Consider the following 18,870-nt stretch of genomic DNA (forward strand, 5'->3'; position numbering starts at 1 on the left):
ATTAACAATGGGTGTCATTGGACCAGCCTAGCCATGGCAACCATGTGACAGTGGGTCGTTTGGAAAGGGTGGGGGTAAGCCAAGGAAGGCAGATATTTTCTCTCCTTAAATGACCACCAGAGCTGAAGAGCCACAGTACTGTGGGGCCAGGCCAGGTGAAGGCTTAGCATTCATTTCTTGGACAGATTCTGTGATGTCTCAGCCCCTCATTCAGGTGATATATATCGAAAGTTTTCTATGTGCTAGGTCCTTGGTAAGTACTGGGAACTACAGGATGGCACAGTTACCCCACATGGGTACCCCTTATTGGCTGCAGCTCTTCAGCCACAGGATGGCTGGGCACAGGGCTTGGTGCTGAGCAGACTACCTTCCTCTTTCATAAATATTCTGTACCCAGTGCAAGCTTGGATGTTTAATACGGCATTAGAATCCACCACTCCTCTGCAAGTGCTTTCTTCAAGGTCACCAGTGAGCTTCTCATTACCAAATCCATTAGCTTTACCTGAGACCATGCTTCATGCCTCCAAAGCTGTGCCACCCAATGGAACTTTCTGCAATGACGGCTATGTTCTAGTCTGTGCTGCCCAGTATGGTAGCCACTAGCCACATGTGGCATTGAACACTTTAAATATGGCAAGTGTGACTGAAGAGCTGAATTTTTAATTTTAATTACATTTAAATAGTCACACATGTGGCTAGTGGCTCCTCTGTGAGACAGTACCGCTCTAGAGCATTCGATCTTGTTGCCATCCAACCCTTTCTGGCAACCCTATGCTCTTAGCTTTGGTGACACGGCATTCTTCTGGTTCTCTGTTAGCTCCTCTCTGATTGCTCTTACTCCTCTTGCCCACTAAAAATAGCATCCCCCCAAAATGTCTGTGCTGTGCCCTTCTCCCTCTGCCTTCTGCACTTTCATGTCTGGCGAGGCAGCCCCTGGTTTCTAACTTGGAGCCGTGTGGAAATGACACCCAGCACGGTCTCTAGTCCTCACTCCTCTTTTTGGCTTCGGACTAGCATTTCCACCTCTAGCCTGGTGGTCACTTGGGCATTCTGCAGTCGCCTTGGATTTACCTACCCCTAACTGAAATAATCATTTCCATGTCCTTCTAACCCCCTCCTTCTCTATCTGGCTCTGCTGCTTCTTTACTGTTAACCTGTTTTCCTTTTCTCCTTGGCGTCATCTGTGATGTGCCTCCCTCTGTGTTGTCCCTCACTCCCTAACTGTTGTACAGGCTTGAGATTCCTCACGCACAGTGCTCTGCCTTTGTTCTCAAGGGCTCTATCTCTTTTTTTGATAATAAAAGTCAATGCTTATTGTTGAAAATTTACTATATTCAGAAAAATACCAAAAAAAAAGGAAAAGAAAAGAAAAGAAAACTTGCTCATAATTGTAACACCTGAGAACCATTTTTAACTTTTTTGGTGTGACTTCCCACATATAACCTTCCCTAACCTCTTGCCTGGATTACTGCGGCTGTGAACGCTTGGTGTCTCCCCCACCCTAATCCACTGCTATTTCCCAATATGATTCTCATCATATCACTCTTCTGTTCTGCTCATAAATCTCCAGAGGCACCCAGTTGTCTACTGCATTAAGTTTGTCCCCACTGATGGGGCATCATGCCAAGCCGACCTCTGCTTTCCTAATGCTCAATAGCCCTGATATGGGAGATGTTACTGACACACCACAGTTAGAAATGCCCACAAAAGCAAGAAGTCATAGTATCAGTTATGGTTGGGAATAGATACCTATTTAGCTTGGCTTAAATTTAATAAGCACTACTATTTCCATCCTTTTTTCTAGGAAGCAAAACTCCAGGCTGAGCTTGGTGGCTCACGCCTGTAATCCCAGCACTTTGGGAGGCCGAGGCGGGTGGATCACTTGAGGTCAGTAGTTCGAAACCAGCCTGGCCAACATAGTGAAACCCTGTCCCTACTAAAAATACAAAAATTAGCCGGGTGTGGTGGCGCATGTCTGTAACTCCAGCTACTCAGGAGGCTGAGGCAGGAGAATTGCTTGAAACCTGGAGGCAAAGGTTGCAGTGAGCTGAGATCATGCCACTGCACTCCAGCCTGGGTGACAGAAAGACACTCTGTCTCAAAAAAAAAAAAAAAAAGAAAAGAAAAAAAAAACTCCAAAGCCATTACCTTTTAGATTGTGGTAGACAGATTTATTATACTGGATTTTACTTCTTTGCAAATTAAAAAAAAGTTTTTGTCCATTTTGGTCCCTGAGATAGTTGCAGTTTCTAGTCCTATGTGTATTTTCTAATTACATAGCATACAAGTCTGTAGAGTTAAGCATTTCCCTTCCCCTGGAGAGAATTTTTTCCAGAGCTGAGAAACTCACACCCTCTTTGCCTGAGACATCACCTCTATGGAGTCTTGATACTTTGAGTCAATTAAAAATGAATCAATAACTATTTATTGCATGCATGCAAGCAATGGGCTCCTCCATTGGATAAAGACGTCCTGAGCATTCTTAGAATTTGGGGTCTTCCTGGCAATGGACTTGGCCCCTTAACAAAGGCCATGCTGTATCTTGGTGATTGAGCAGCCAGCTGGTTTTGCCTGCCTGATGGCCCACTGGCCCCAGCATGGGTATGGCTCTGCTCACACTCTGGCCTCCTTAGTGTCTGGGAGGTTTCGTGGGAGAGGAGAAAGACTTTGTCAAGTTTTTCTCGGTGGCCTGAAATTTAATCTTATGCACATTGAGCACAGATTTAGTTCCTAATGAATTCTGTCCTCAGCTGTGTCTTATTTGTCTTTTAACAGCTCCCTGGCACATGTAAGCAATTAATAAATGGTTGCTATTATTAGGATTATGATTATACAGATGCCTCTGCAAACATTTTCTTTGTCTCTGCCTTTTCTCGGGCTCTAGACTAAATGCCCAGCTGCCTCCTGGTTGTCAGGCACATTTGCACCTTTGCCTGTGCTGTGATGTAGGCTCAGCCAAGCATGCCTTCCACCCTCCTCCCCTCCTATTAAAATCCTGTTCACAGAGTTAGGACCTTTCTAATGCCTCTTCCTCACATGCAGCCTTCCCCCAGGTTAGAGCTCATTGCATCTTCTTCTCTACTCTGTGTTGTTTCTTTGTACCCCCCATAGTAAGCTGTGGTCCTACCTGTGATAACTTCAGCTGTTTACATGTCACACCCTCAGCCTGTCTCTTGAATGTGGTGGAGACTGTATTTACAATGCTCACCCTGCCAATCTCAGGACCTTGCATAGTTCATAGATGTTTGTCTGATTCACACTGTCATAGAAATTCCAAAGCCACCAGGTCTTTGTTAAACTTTTTCAGGAAGAGTAGAGTGACTGCCACAAAGTCCCGGCTGTATATCCCAGAGACATTCTCATTGCTTAGCTGTTGGGTTCGAGGCCTCTGCTAAGGATGAGGGGGCTCAGGGCAAACAAATGACTTTGGCGCTGGACTCCAGCAGGTGGAGTTTCTTGTATTTCCAGAGATCTCCAGGAATCATAACAATAATTCATAGAAAAAATAGCTTATTGTCAAAAGTTAGAGGTCCACCTTGCCTTTTGGGTCCCTGTAAGCCACATGTTTTCTTGAAAATAAAATAATGAAGAGAAAAATAATTATTCTTATTCATGCAATTTTTTGCTTTTGTAAAAGAGAGACCTGTGAAACATTGGGATACCTAGCTTCTCAATGCATCAGTTTTCTTATCTGTAAAATAAAGAGGATCATAGTACCCATATCACGGGATCTTGTGAGGAGTAAATTTTTTTTTTTTTTTTTTGAGACGGAGTCTCGCTCTGTCGCCCAGGCTGGAGTGCAGTGGCGCAATCTCGGCTCACTGCAAGCTCCGCCTCCTGGGTTCATGCCATTCTCCTGCCTCAGCCTCTCCAAGTAGCTGGGACTACAGGCGCCCGCCACCAGGCCTGGCTAATTTTTTGTATTTTTAGTAGAGATGGGGTTTCACCGTGGTCTCGATCTCCTGACCTCGTGATCCGCCCACCTCGGCCTCCCAAAGTGCTGGGATTACAAGCGTGAGCCACCGCGCCTGGCGTGAGGAGTAAATGTTTTTATGCATGTTAAGTGTGCTCAACAAATAGAGCTTTTATTATTATTATTATTATTATATATGTGCTTAATAAATGTTATCAATTTTTATCTCATTACCACTAATGCACTAATGGACATTGTCTAATAAATAATTTCTATGATGTTGCTAGCACTAGAGAGACACAAATCTTTGAGTTCACCTAAGCTATTGTTCACCCTGAAAAGATTCAAGAAATATCAATAATCTCAAACTTTTTTATTTTAACAGCACTAACTTTTTTTTTTTAAATTATACTTTAAGTTCTGGGATATATGTACAGAATGTGCAGGTTTGTTACATAGGTATACACATGCCATGGTGGTTTGCTGCACACATCAACCCGTCATCTACATTAGATATTTCTCCTAATGCTATCCCTTCCCCAGCCCCCCGTCCCCTGACAGGCCCTGGTGTGTGATGTTCCCCTCCCTGTGTCTATGTGTTCTCATTGTTCAACTCCCACTTATGAGTAACATCACTAACTGTCTAATAGTTGTGCATATCCATTGTCATGCGTTGCTGTGACCTGCCGTCCCACACGCACATAACATCAGGTTTATTATACCACACTAGCCACTTGATTCACCTCCACAGTTGATTGTAGTTATTAAAAAAGAAGTATGAATGGCAAGGAATAAAAACTGAATTCTTTCTCTTACAGTGCTGGAATTTTGGGGGTGGGGCAGGGCTGAAAATTGCAGTTATATGGTTATTACAAGGCAATTACCTCAACAGTACTCTTCTTTCTCACTCACATTTCAAAGGAACACATGTCCAAAAGGTCTTCTTCTCCTTTAATGGTCTTGACGTTGTCCCATCATACCTAAGTGCAAAACTATGACAATACTTCTCTTCCTGGTTGCCAAAAGTAACATGCGGGGGCACATCACAGTTGTGAAGGGAGAATGGCCTCTTTATGGTGGCTGGCTTGGAATTATAAATATTTTTATTTCTTCCGTAGGAGATGGCTCGTGGAAGAGAGGAGACAAACACGACTTTGAAGCTAAGCAAGCATACTCGTCCCTCCAGACAGTCACTCTACTGAGGACAGTGAAACCTGAGTTTGAGAAGTTTTCCATGGAGGTGAAAAGTTCAGTTGAGAAACAAGGGCTCAATATGGAGGATTACGTAAGTGCCTGATTATGAGCCTAGACCTTTAGCATCCTGAAAACAGTCTTCTAATTAAATCAGAGATGACAGAGTGTCCCATTCTGAGCCATTCAAAAATTCCTAGGTTCAGGTCTGAATGTCACTGTTGCCTTCTGTGTTGTTGTTTATTTTTTCCTTTCTGGGTGGTTTTCCTCCTTCCTTCCCCAATATACCCACTATCATCTCTACCCTTCACTTAACTTTTTCAGCTGCTGCAGGAAGGACAATTGCTTTTTCATGGGCACTTGTGGTGGTGCTGAGTAGAATGTCTGTAGACTTCTATCACGTATTTGACTAAGAGGGTTTTGGGGGGAGAAGGAGGATGAAGGAGTGCCAAAGGTTTGCATGCCTAATTTTTTCAAAGCTTGGTGGCAGCTGATATTCGGGGTTTTAGGAGACACTTTCTTTTGGCAGCCTGGCTTAGCGTTCTGGCTAGTCTGCTTGTGGATGGTGTTGTTGCCTCTTTCTGCTGGAAGTTGCTTCCTACTCACATATTGTAGGGCTTCGCATTCCATTAGTGCTGTTGTTACTAGTGCATTTCAAGAGTGGACAAGAGTCAGAACCTCATTTAGCAGACTGAGGATTAAGCAGAGGGATTAATCTAAGAGCTGGCACCGCAGGCAGCTGACCACACCTCGTTTGGCATCATTGTTTTGACTGCCTCTGACATGCTTAGCTGCATGGCCAACATGCCACTCCTGTAAATCCTTTCTTAGAGCAGGATGAGTGGTGGGCACCTTGGGCTAGTTGAGTAGGTGTGCTGGTCTTCAAAAGTAATCACTCGGCCGGGCGCGGTGGCTCTCGCTTGTAATCCCAGCACTTTGGAAGGCCGAGGCGGGCGAATCACGAGGTCAGGAGATCGAGACCACGGTGAAACCCCGTCTCTACTAAAAATATAAAAAAATCAGCCGGGCGTGGTGGCGGGCGCCTGTAGTCCCAGCTACTCAGAGAGGCTGAGGCAGGAGAATGGCGTGAACCCGGGAGGTGGAGCTTGCAGTGAGCCGAGATTGCGCCACTGAACTCCAGCCTGGGCAACAGAGTGATACTCTGTCTCAAAAAAAAAAAAGTAATCACTGTACAGCATCCCAAACTGAAAAGGAGCACCTTTTTCCTCCTCTTCTTTTTTTTGAGTCAACATTTTGCTCTGTCTCCCAGGCTGGAGTGCAGTGGCGTGATCATGGCTCACTGCAGCCTCAAACTCCTGGGCTCAAGCGATCCTCCCAGTTCAGCCTCCTGAGTAGCTGGGACCAAAGGTACACACCACCATGCCCAGCTAATTAGGAGCACCTTCTTAATGATAGGCATACGGCCTGGATAGTCTCTGCCCAAATTGGATAATGATCAACTTCATAAGAGATGGCCACTTCCAAACAGGATTTCTCCTAGTGTCTCTACCTGAAGTACCACAGAGTACTGGCATTGGCCTCAGAGCTGCCTTCTGAGTCTAGATTTAGCACTTCTGAGCTGTGTGATCTTGGAAACATTGCTCAGTTTCCCCGATTCAAATTACTTTTCCCTGTTGGGAGGATTTTGGATTATTTACCTGAAGCATTTAGCGCTATCCCTGTCAGAAAGTTAGAACAAAATAAACTGTACCTCTTTTGTACCATTGTTGCAAGATTATACCTGTCTTTATAGGAATTTGTTATCAAATGACATACAAAGGGTCTTATAAACGTTTTATTAATGTTTAAAATCAGTGCTGTCTGGTAGTTATACAATGTGACCCAAAAAAGTGAGCCACATATATAATTTAAAATTTTCTAGTTGACACATTTGAAAAAGTGAGAAAAAAAACCCAGGTGAAATTAATTTTAATAATATATTCCAATTAACACAATATAAACATAATATTTCAACATTTAATCAACTAAAAATTATTAATGAGATTTTAATGTATTTCTTGTACTACGTCTTGGAAATCCAGTGCGATTTTACACTTACAGTGTGCGAAGCCCTTGTTCAACTGCTCCATGGCCACACATGACTAGTGGCTACTATATTGGACAGCGTGTTCTGAATTATGAGAGAAGTAGGGTTTCTGCAACAGAGGCTACGTTTAAAGAAACATGTGATAGTGTTGTCATCATCCAAATCCTTTGTCTCAGAAATATGAAAGAACGCAAAGAGTACTGAACTTCCTTCAGTAGTGCTGCCAAATGTAGCCTGGGCCATTATTGAAAACATCAAACTCTTTTACATATGCCACTGTATATTGTTTTACTTTATTAGGTTCATATTAATTTTATGGTTTAAAGACTCGACAATGGTGCCATGTTGTCTGGCTTCCTTTCACTGGGCAAAAGTTGGCATCCCAGCCAGGAGTGGTGGCTGACGTCTGTGATCCCAGCACTTTGGGAGCCTGAGGCAGGCGATTGCTTCAGCTCAGGAGTTGAAGACCAGCTTGGGCAACATGTTGAAACCTCATCTCTACAAAAAATACAAAAATTAGCCAGGCATGGTGGCATGCACTTGTAGTCCCAGCTACTTGAGAAGCTGAGGTAGGAGGATCATCTGAACCCAGGAAGGTTGAGGCTGCAGTGAGCCGTGACTGCACCACTGCGCTCCAGCCTGGGTGGCAGAGTAAGACCCTGTCTCAAAGAAAAAGTTGGCATCCCACTACTGGGTAATTCTTCTTGGTTATCTGTTATTCTGTGTTCATAATATTAAATCTTATTTTAATGGTAGTCTAAGCAAAATCTCACTGGAAATTTATACCTACTACAAAGATTTATAGTATATTCCAAACCTGATAAGAGCACTTTAGAGATTATTTGCAGCCCTAGATTACCATCCTGCTTCCCTCTGATGGTGGGAGTATTAAAAGTGACTTTATAAATAAATAAAAATTAGAATTTTAAGTAGAAGTTAGAGCTAACTATAATAACTTATTTTAGTTCTGAGGATGTGTCCATCTTTTGTATGTATGTAGGTTTTAGTGGGGCTTTTTTTTTTTTTTTTTTTTGAGATGAGGCCTCCCTGTGTTGCTCTGGCTGCTCCTCGGCTCAAGTGATCCTCCTGCCTCAGACTCTGGAGTAGGTGGGATTACAGGTGCGCACCACCACGCCTGGCTGAGTTGGGCTGTTGTGAACACCAGCTGCAGATGTTTATCAAGTTAGGTTAGACAGGTGGTCCTGGTGAGTATCATGGGAAGGAACTATGGGAGCCAAAAAGCCAGCACCTGGTGTGACTGGGTTCCCAGAGACTAGTCCTTGATCTTGTGTGGTGGGGGAGCCTGTAGGAGTCTGGGGTCTTCTCTCTAGACTCAGTCTTTTTGCTTCTCTTATTTGTGCTAATGACTTGTCTCATCTGCTTACTTAGAACTCCAGTTCATGATGCCCATCATGAGCTCTTCGTTCCCTGCTATCCATCTCGAATTCAGTGATTTTGGTGGACTCTCATTTGTTCTAAAATTTACCATGCATTTTCCAAAGAATCACATGACCTAGGAACAGTGACAGTTTTGTTTCTTTTAAATTCTTCTACTTTTAAGTATGCTTAATTGAAAGTGTACTTAAGAAGCTGGGCACAGTGGTACATGCCTCTATTCCCAGGTACTTGGGAAGCTGAGGTGGGAGAATCACTTGAGTCCAGGAGTTTGAGCCCAGACTGGGTAACATATCAAGACCTCACCTCTAAAAAAATAAGTAAATAAGGTAATTTCTTAAAAGTATAATTAAGTATGTGTATACTTAATTGAATTTAAGTATTAAATATATTGAATTAAAATTAAGTATAATTAAATTAAAGCTTTAAATGGCCTTGGGTGGGATCCCAATACGTATTAAATAGAAGCAGTGATAGTGGGCATCTTAACTTTAATGTAAAGAGCATATAGCAGAATTCATATCTTTTCACATCATCACTTAAGCATGATGTTTGCTGTGGGGTTCAGGGGACACTATTAGACTGTGGCAATTCCCTTTTCTCTCTTGTAGTGAAGTTTTTTCTTTGGCAAAATGATTCCTTCTAATACGATAACTGAAACAAAAATAGCACGTCAAGCATCAAGGTTTGTATAATGTGGGTTAAGGAAAATATTTGGACATAGGTTTTTTACTTTAGGCGTTATGTATCGTATGATACCACTGACTCTATTTCTTATATGTTAATATTTCATTCATCATATTACCATGTTGTCAGCATCCTTAAAAAGGTTATGGTCTTCTGAAAATGAAAAATTTGAAACTTTAAAATATTTACAGACTATACTGAAGCATTGGGAGAATAGAGTAGCAATGATGTTTTTAGTAAAATTAATGTTTCATATTTTTAACTTACCAAATTTTGATGGATTAATGCCATTTTGTTTTGGCAAAATTGATCTCTTCTCTCCTCTATCCATCTCTTGCCCTCTCTCTTTTTAATTGACTTTTTAGTAGAGGTAATTGCACATTTACATGCAGTTTTAAGATGCAATACAGAGAGATTCCTTGTGTACATTCCCAGTTTCCCGCAATGGTAACATTTTGGAAAATTATAAGATTGGAACTAGGATATTGACACGGATACAATGCAATTATTATGCTCAGATTTCCCAGTTTTACCTATACTCTTTGTGTGTGTGTGTGTGTGTGTGTGTGTGTGTGTATTCTATGCAATTTTATTCTGTGTAGATTTGAGTGTTTGAATTTTATCAAATGGGTATTCTTACACATATTGTGATACTCAGTTTTTCTTTATTCTGTTATAAAGTTGTGATGTGAGTTGCATTAGTAGATGTTTCTGATTGTAACCATTTCTGCACTCCTAGAATAACTCAGGACCATCTCAACCTCAAGACTGAATTGTTCTATTTCCCAGTTCATATTTTGGAGAGTATACTTATGGTTGAACCTACACATGCCTGCCTAGGTAGAGATTTTCAGGCTGGGTTGTCTCAAATGCTATTAGCAGCCTGTAAATTAGCTTCCCTTAGTCCAGTGTTCACTCCTGTTTCCCTCAGCTTGGGTGCTACATGTCTGTGGTGTGATAGAATATAGGGTTGTTTAGGGTTAGTGTATCACTGGGGCTGTAAGTGTAGCATATACTATAATTGTCTAGTTATTAGTACATGTATCTTATGACAGTGTCCCCACTATTCCTATGGGTACTATAATATTAAAAAAATGCATTTGTTCTTTTACTAGTGAACCAAGGGGAAATCTATTCCATTCTGATGCATTTTTTTTTTTTTTTTTTTTTTTTTTTTTTTTTTTGAGGCAGCATCTCGCTGTGTCGCCAGGCTGGAATGCAGTGGCACAATCCTGGCTCACTGCAACCCCTGCCTCCCGGGTTCAAGTGATTCTCCTGCCTCAGCCTCCCAAGTAGCTGAGATTACGGGCACGTGCCGCCATGCCTGGCTAATTTTTTCATTTTTAGTAGAGATGGGGTTTCACTTTGTTAGCCAAGATGGTCTCGATCTCTTGACCTTGTGATCTGCCCGCCTCAGCCTCCCAAAGTGCTGGGATTACAGGTGTGAGCCATCTTGCCCAGCCTGCTTCATGTTTTAATGAGGCTCAGTGGCCACCACTGGAGGCAGTGCAGACCAGTGGTTAAATATGCAGGCTTGGGATTTCATAGACCTGGCTGCCTCTTACAATTCTTATCTTGGGCACCTTTCTGAGACTTAGTTCGTTAGTTTACTGGCTATCAAATGGGAATAACAATTTTTAACTGAAAAAGTTGGTCAAATAACTCAAGAATTGTATAAAAATAATATTCACCACAATGCCAGGCGTTCATTGGATGGTAAGCATTCATCGGTGCTTACCAATGATGAATACTTACTGTGATGAATACTTGGTAAGCATTCATTGGATGGTAGCTATCATTTCTCTTACTTTTGTTTCTTGTATTCCAGGCTGATCTATATGACACCCTTGTGTGCCTACTGAATGCTTCTTACTCATCCTTCAGATTGTAACTCAAGCACCACTTCCTCAGGACAGTCTTTCCTGACATCCCAGACTATGTCATGGTGCTTGGTTCCTTTCCATCACAGCACACCTTTTGGCTTGTAATTATACACCAATGTGTGGGATTTTCTGATTAACCTTTGTCTCTTCTACTGTAATCTCTACGAAAGTGGGAACTACTCTTGTTTCTGCCCACTCTTGCATTCCCTTATTGTGTACATGGCACATAGGAAGTGGCCAAAGTACCTATTATTATTATTATGGTTATTATTTTTGTTATTATTGAATAGAAAGGACATCAAGTCAAACACACTTCCTCTACAGTGGTGGAAACTGAGGCTGAGAAAGGTGGGGTGGCCTTTCCAAATGTAACTAGTATATTGCAGTCAGTACAGTGATGTTGGCTGGTGGTGGAGTCCTATGCTTAGACCTTATTGGGTACACAAAGCCGAGTATTCAGTTTCACTTATACCATGGAAGATGGTGTGGGGATAGTAATGGGGTTTCACAGTGGGGGTTCTGAGGACCATCTGGAGGTCACCTGAAATCTAAAGTGAGAAGTAAAGCCCTACTGCAGAGGCTGTCAAGTGTTAGTGGGGCTTTAGGTATGGCTCAGACAAGTTTTTGCCAACTACCCGCCTGGCCTTTTCTGGTGGTTTCTATTGGGTTGCCCATATGTGCAGTGGCCCTGACTCAAGGGCGTCTTAATGGTGGTGCTTGGCCTCTGCGCATGAGCAGTTCCAATTCCAGAGCACTGGTATTTGGTTTTAGAATGCACTGTGTGGTGGCCAAGCCAAGATTAGTTGCATCCCCTGACTCCTGCCTGGGTCAGTGACTTTCTTTTTCCACTACATCAGTCTGACCCTTTTAACAACAATGTACCCCATAAGGGGGCAAACCCATGACCTGAAGATTATGTGTCTCGGGCTCCACAAGTGAGCCTGGCAGCAACACAGCCTGAAGTATTTCCTTCCTTTCCCTGCACCCCACCTGCCCAAATACACACTTGTAAGATACTGGTTTCTCTTTCCTCTTTCAGACACTTGGCAAAGTCTGGCTAGGACTTCATCTCCTCTTCATCACTTTGTTCTTTAGTAAGAGATACCTTTCAAATTCATTCATGTTTTCATGAGCTCGTTAGGTGGGTAAAGGTTTCTTGACCTAGGGTGTGTTAACACTTTATAATGATGTACAAAATATTTTGTGTAAGTGCACGTGTGTATACTTTTGGAGAGAAGGGTCAGCATCCATTATCTGATTCTTAATGGGGGTCAGTGTAGCAAAAAGTAGAAAATCATTGAATTAGATCATGGCTTGTCAGTATTTCATTCACCCAGTTACTGTCCTGAGCCCTGTTTATTCACATGGACAGGGTATGTCAACATTGTGTATGTCAGGTTGCACTGAAAAATCACTCCCTTGGAAGAAACTAAACAAAGACCTAAATGCTCAAATGCTACCTTATCTTACATGATAAAAACCATTAGTTTTATTTCTGAGATGAAAGGCATATTCATTTTTTCATTCTGGACTAGGGAGATAGTTCAGTCTTTTCAATTCCCAGTGTTTTTGCATTATGCTTTTAAGAGTAGACTTAAATTTGTCCCTGCTACTATTTTCCATGTTAGACTGGGTCAGTGTTGGAGACACATTTTCCTCTTAGTCAGCTTATTTGGCTTTTCTGGCCTGTAAATTTCACTTTACTTGACCCACTCCCCTGATTGTGTTTGGCACTTTTGAGACCCATTCACTGACTGGCCCTTTAACAGTTGGTTCTGTCTTTGGGTGAAGTTTATATTCCTTCCCTCATATTGTTGTCGTTTAAGTCAAAATAATACACAACTTTCTAGGTTGAAAGGGCCCAATATGATGAATTAAATGATACATAATTAAATGATACACAACAAATAAAATGACAAATAATACACAACTTTCTAGATTGAAAGGGCCCAATATAATGAATTAAAAATACATTCATAGTACTAAAGAGTTATAGATAAACATGAATCTTCTTTTCTGCCCTTCTCTACTTCTAACTCCCATTTCCCTAGAGACAATCATCATTAATGTTTTATCTGCTTTTCTGCTGTTTCTCTCCACATTTCTAAAATTGATTATCCATATTGCTGTTTTTGATAGTAAAAATTTTGATACTATCTCTTGACTTCCTAAAGTGGAAAAATATTTAGCTAGCTCTTTTATGTACTCTTTCTCTGCCAGTTCTTCCTTTTCCTTCTACCTTCCTAATACTTTATAACATAATTTCTGGTTAAAAATACATTCATAAAATAAAATGTGAAGAAAAGCTAAAAAAATTCAGAGCTTTTATTATTATGTCCATATAAATATTTATAGTAGAACTATATAGTATTCTACAATTACATATCCTTTCCAGTACAGTTTTTTGTTTCTCTGGACTTACTAATTGCCTTGGTTTTTTATTTGCTTCTGTGCCTGTGTAGTTCTTACTGTTTCATTTTTCACTTTCTCAGCCAAACATTTTAGATAATGTTAATTTTTTAAACCCTTTATCTTCCTGCTCTAATCTAGAGCAATTTATTTCTCCAATACCACCTGGAAATGTCCTTCAGTTCTCTCTTATATTATATCTCTGTTCTCAGGTATCAGATCTCCTTCTTTCTGAAATTTCCCCTTGGTTTTGAAGAAGAAAGGGGGCATGCATTTTTTTTTTTTTGAGATGGGGTCTCACTCTGTCACCCAGGCTGGAGTGCAGTGGTGCCATCTCAGCTCACCGCAACCTCCACCTCCTGTGCTTAATAGATCCTCCCACCTCAACCTCCTGTGTAGCTAGGACTATAGGCGTGCTTCCATGCCCAGCTAATTTTTGTATTTTTAGTAGAGACAGGGTTTCATCATGTTGCCCAAGCTGGTCTTGAATTCCTGGGCTCAAGCAATCCTCCCACCTCAGCCTCCCACAGTTCTGGGATTACAGGTATGAGCCATCATGCCCAGCAGGAAAATCTTTTGAGACTTTGAGTATCAGAAAACATTTTGTTTTAGTCTTACATTTAATTAACAGTTTAGCTGGGTATAAAATTTTCTTTGAATATTAATTTTCCTCAAAATGTTGATGCTATTACTCTGCTGTTTTGTAGCTTTTGGTGTTACCATTCTGATTATTTATATTTTTCATGCTTTCTTTTTCTCCATCTCTAGAAGCTTTTGGTATTTTCTCTGTATTGTTGATTGTATCAGTAAGGATCTAGTCAGGAAAATAGAGCCTATGCCAGGTGATTCAACAGGGATTTAATATGAAGAATTACCTTTAAGGCATAGAAAGAGCTGAGATGCCAGATGGAAGAATAATGCAAGCCAGAGATGAGCAACAGCAGAAAGCCATTACCACATGTAGAGCTGGAAGGACCAAGGAAGAGATAGTTTTCCCAAGACTCCAAAGGTAGGGTTGCCATGGGAGATAAAAGGATAGAGTAAATGCAGGTTCTTCTAGAGATGCTGCCCAAGGGAAAGGGAAAGTGGGAGAAATATCCTGGCTTTTTTCTTCTTTTTGGTGCTAGTCTCCCACCAGTGCTTCTTCTTGGCTGAACCAACTAGATGTCAGCTGACAGGGAAAGGGACCTGGAGGAGTCATTTTCATATGATATAGGGCAGAGCAAAGCAGATGAAGGGAGGGGAATGAATTGGAGGGGAATGAAATAGGCACACAACTGGACTCACTGGTGTTCTGAAATTTCTCAATAATATGAGCGTTTTTACATCCTTGTTATGAGCACTTTTTGCTTGCTTTTTCTGAAACTTTAAAATAGGATGTTGGCTCTTTTCAGTTGATTCTCTAATTTTCTCTCCTATTTTCCAACTCTTCTTTTCTTCTTTTACTTTCTGAGAAACTGACTCAACTTTACCTTCCAGCCTATTTATTGAATTTTTAATTTTTGCTATCATATTTTTAATTTCCAAGAGCTCTCTCTTGTTTTCTGTGCCCCCCTTTTAAAAGATAGCACCTTGACTTGTTTCCTGTATACAATATTTGATCTTTCTGAGTGCATGCTTTCATCAGTTGTAGAATACACTTTTAAAACATATTTTAACTTATCCAAAGTTGAGATTCATTTTATAATTGGTGGACTGTCATAATTTAATAAGTAGAATTTTTTCTTTCTAAGGGCAACTTAGAAAAAAAGGTGCTTCTTACAATTGCAGGTATATTACATTTGTTGAGATAAGGTTTTTTCCTCTGAGAACTAAATCAGAAGGAAAAAAAGGGATTTTTTAAAAAAAAATTTTCTTTTACTTTCTGCATGGTGTATGCCTTTCAAGTTCATTTTTTTCTATTAATTTTGATCTCTTTCTCTTTTATATTATAAACTTTTCTTAAACTTTTGGTAATCCTTAGCTGTTTATATTTAAGGGTGAGCCACTATGGAGCTTTCCAGAAACTCTATGTGTATGAGTGGAACTTGTTATAGTGGTGAACTTTACTATAGGGTAATAATGTATCAAGCTTGTTATTCGAAGGATTATCCCAAATATGAATATCTGGAAGTTGCTTATCTTAGGTTGGTCAGTTTCACTACAAAATTCTCCTCCAAATTCTTTCTTGAGGGTCATAAGGCTGCCCTATATTTTGGGGGCCCAGGGAGTGAGAGTCTCACCTTTAGGACTGCAGAATTATTACTTAAACCCAATTTTCAGTTTTATGCTTTACCCAATCTTCAGCTATGCCTGGTACCTTCCTGTTCAGATCTTCTTGGCTTCAACATCTTCAGACAATAAAACTAATGCCTTTCGCCTAGATGGGACGGGGCACTTTCTTCTCTGTATAAGATTAGGGAGGAGATCTGACTCAATTTAAGGTTGAAAAATGGGATATTTACATAAAAATAATTATGAGAGCTCCTTATACAGACTTTCAACTAATCTTACTATTTTCAGTGCCACTGCATCCCCCACCTCCAGAGGTAACAGTGACTCCAATTCTAGAGCCTCTGAACTGGAGTGGTTTTGCTTCTTGTTGGAGTTCCCTGCCACCCTCCTGTGTACACTTTGGTTGTAGTTTTTCAGTTCTATTGAGTCAGTTACCTTTTCCCAACTTCCAACATTTTGTTGGTATTTCTTTCTTTTCTTTTCTTTTTTCTTTTTTTTTTTTTTTGATTGAGCTGGAGTCTCACTCTGTCGCCCAGGCTGGAGTGCGGTGGCGCGATCTTGGCTCACTGCAGCCTCCGCTTCCCAGGTTCAAGCAATTCTCCTGCTTCAGCCTCCCATGTAGCTGGGACTACAGGCGCCGGCTACCACGCATGGCTAAGTTTTGTATTTTTAGTACAGACAAGGTTTCACCATGTTGGTCAGGCTTGTCTCCAACTCCCAACCTCAGGTGATCCGCCTGCCTCAGCCTTCCAAAGTGCTGGGATTACAGGCGGGAGCCACTGCACCCGGCTTGTTGATATTTCTTATCTGCTATTTCCTTTCTGTAGTCTTTAGAGTTGTAGGTTTGTGTCTTAAAACATTTATTTTTTTCATTTTGGTGGGGATTTTAGGAAGAATCTGTGTTTATATGGCTGTGATTTACCTGGTCTCTTCTGTATTGTTGACTCTCAATACCATGCAAGTGTTCAAAGATGGTGGTGCCATTTTTTTGTGGGGTGGAGGTGGGGTGGGGAATAATCTTATCAAAGCAGGGGAAAGAGAGACAGGATGTGTTTGAGAGAGCGAGTGAACATATGTTTTGGTCCAAAATGCCCTAGCTCCTTTAGAAATTCCCATTTGGTTATGGTTTCCTTCTAAGGGCTACTTTTCTTCATTTACTAACTCAGTGCATTCTTTTACCCTTGTGGACATACCTGACTTCTGTGATTCTTTAAAAGCAACTACAGACAAGCAAAACACATGAACAATAATGCATACCGATTGCTTTGCCAGGTAATAACAAAAAAGGTGGTGTCTTGCAGGTTTGTCATCTTGGTATATGAAGACTGTTGATTTTACTTTATGTCTGGAGCTGTTTCCTCTAACATAGCTCTTTGTCGGCTTTTAAAAATGCGTCTTTCGTACATGGACAGGAACATCATCTAGGGATCCTGTTCCCAGTGTAAGGAGACTTTTAGGTTTTAAAGTAGATTTTAAACAATTGAGCTGACTCAATTTTAAGGTGAAAAAAAGAGATATTTACATAAAAATAATTGGAGATATTTGTGTCCTGGCAGGTTATTTGTAGTTTATCACAGCATAATGTAGCAATTTTATACCCTTTCTACAATCTGTTAGAACTCTTTTGTTGTAAAATAAGAGAGAAAAAAGGTGAAAAATATTTGAGGATATAAACTTTTTGAAAGGGCCGCAGTTTCCTTCCACTGTACCCTTAGAGAGCAGAGACCATCTTCTCTGAAATGAATCCACCCTGTAGTAATCTCCATTGTTGCAGACAGCATCCTTCTAGTGCCAAAGGAGGGAAGGCAGGGTCCTGACTGTGGCCAAGCACAGCGGACTTGGGCTGAGAAAGCCCTTGGCTAGGTCCCTCATCTTCCTGGTGTTTCCTCTGTTGTGCAGCCAGAGATTTGGTCCTCCACCACGAGGGGCCTTCCCATCCCCCGGATTTTGCTATTACATGCAGGCAAACAGTGTTTTTCTAATAGTCTTAATTTAGAGGCTGAGTTTCATTGTTGTTACCTGGGTATGGAATTTACTTAGCCCTTATTGACAAATCAGAGTCCCAATAATCACAGTCACCCCTTCTCACCCCCCGTTTGAGGAGAATGTTGTTACAATCAAGTATTCTGCTGCTTGTAACACTACATCAGAAATGTCTCTTGGAAATTTTTGTTACTCCGGCTTTAAAATACAAAGGGCCAGCTTTTCTTCAGCTCTAAACTGTCACCGTTCTATGGTGTGTAACTGTTTCTCAATGCAAAACCCACCGTTGTATACACAAATTAAGTAATTGCAATGTTCTGTGTCCAATATGTGTTTGCAAAGGTACAGTTGCAAGTGTAGTTTTGCAAACATAAAATTAGAGCCTAGTTTTTAAAAGTGGGTCAGAATTTCTCCAGTGAATTTCAGAGATCGGATATATATATTTTTTGGTTTTGTTTCATTAAAGAAAATTGTGTTAGTTATAAAAAACATGTAAAGTACATTTTAAATAAAATAATGCTGCATCCTTAGCACTTTGGCTTTCAAATTCAGTTTTATACTTCTTAATGCAACCTCTGTTCTTGTTTTTGGGGTAGAATTTGGTAAATGCTGTTTTTATTTCTAACCAGGTATTCTGAGCAGGGGGTGATTTTATAACCTTGGATATTTGCTCGTTTGAGGTTAGCAGGCCACCCGTGGCTTGTTTTTTCTCCTTATTTAGAAGTGAAAATTTAACTAATTAAACAAATACCCCAGTAGTAACCAATGCACAGCAGTATTGATAGGGAGGTGGGATGTGTGTTTGGGCATTCCCTCTCTCCCAGGTCTCCCTCTGACACTCAAATATGAAACAAGAGGTTGAGGAACAGGTGGTTTATCCAGCCAAGGTGTTTGAAAGGGACTGGATTTAATAAGTAATTGTTTAGAATAGCCCAGATGTCACATGTTGGAAAGTCTAAAATGTTGAAAAACAATGCTCAAATTTCCTTAAATGAGGGAGAAGTGCCAGCATTAAAGCTGTTTAAACCAACTTGGGGCTGGGGACGGTGGCTCACACCTGTAATCCCACCACTTTGAGAGGCCGAGCCAGGTGGATCACCTGAGGTCAGGAGTTCAAGACCAGCCTGGCCAACATAGTGAAACCCTGT

At 41.0% G+C, this 18,870-nt stretch overlaps 1 protein-coding gene across 3 annotated transcripts in view; it reads left to right on the forward strand.

Annotated features, from left to right (window-relative positions):
• The window catches only part of NPR3 (natriuretic peptide receptor 3), a 105,358-nt gene that overhangs the window by 43,868 nt on the left and 42,620 nt on the right, over positions 1 to 18,870 (forward strand). For all 3 annotated transcript variants that reach the window (XM_030813954.1, XM_012501602.2, XM_003274922.4), the window contains exon 3: positions 5,032 to 5,198. In XM_030813954.1, coding sequence (XP_030669814.1) covers positions 5,032 to 5,198 — 167 coding nt within the window. The remainder of the gene's footprint in view (positions 1 to 5,031; positions 5,199 to 18,870) is intronic.

The sequence above is a fragment of the Nomascus leucogenys genome, chromosome 6, assembly GCF_006542625.1.
Source record: "Nomascus leucogenys isolate Asia chromosome 6, Asia_NLE_v1, whole genome shotgun sequence".
NCBI classification, from domain to species: domain Eukaryota; kingdom Metazoa; phylum Chordata; class Mammalia; order Primates; family Hylobatidae; genus Nomascus; species Nomascus leucogenys.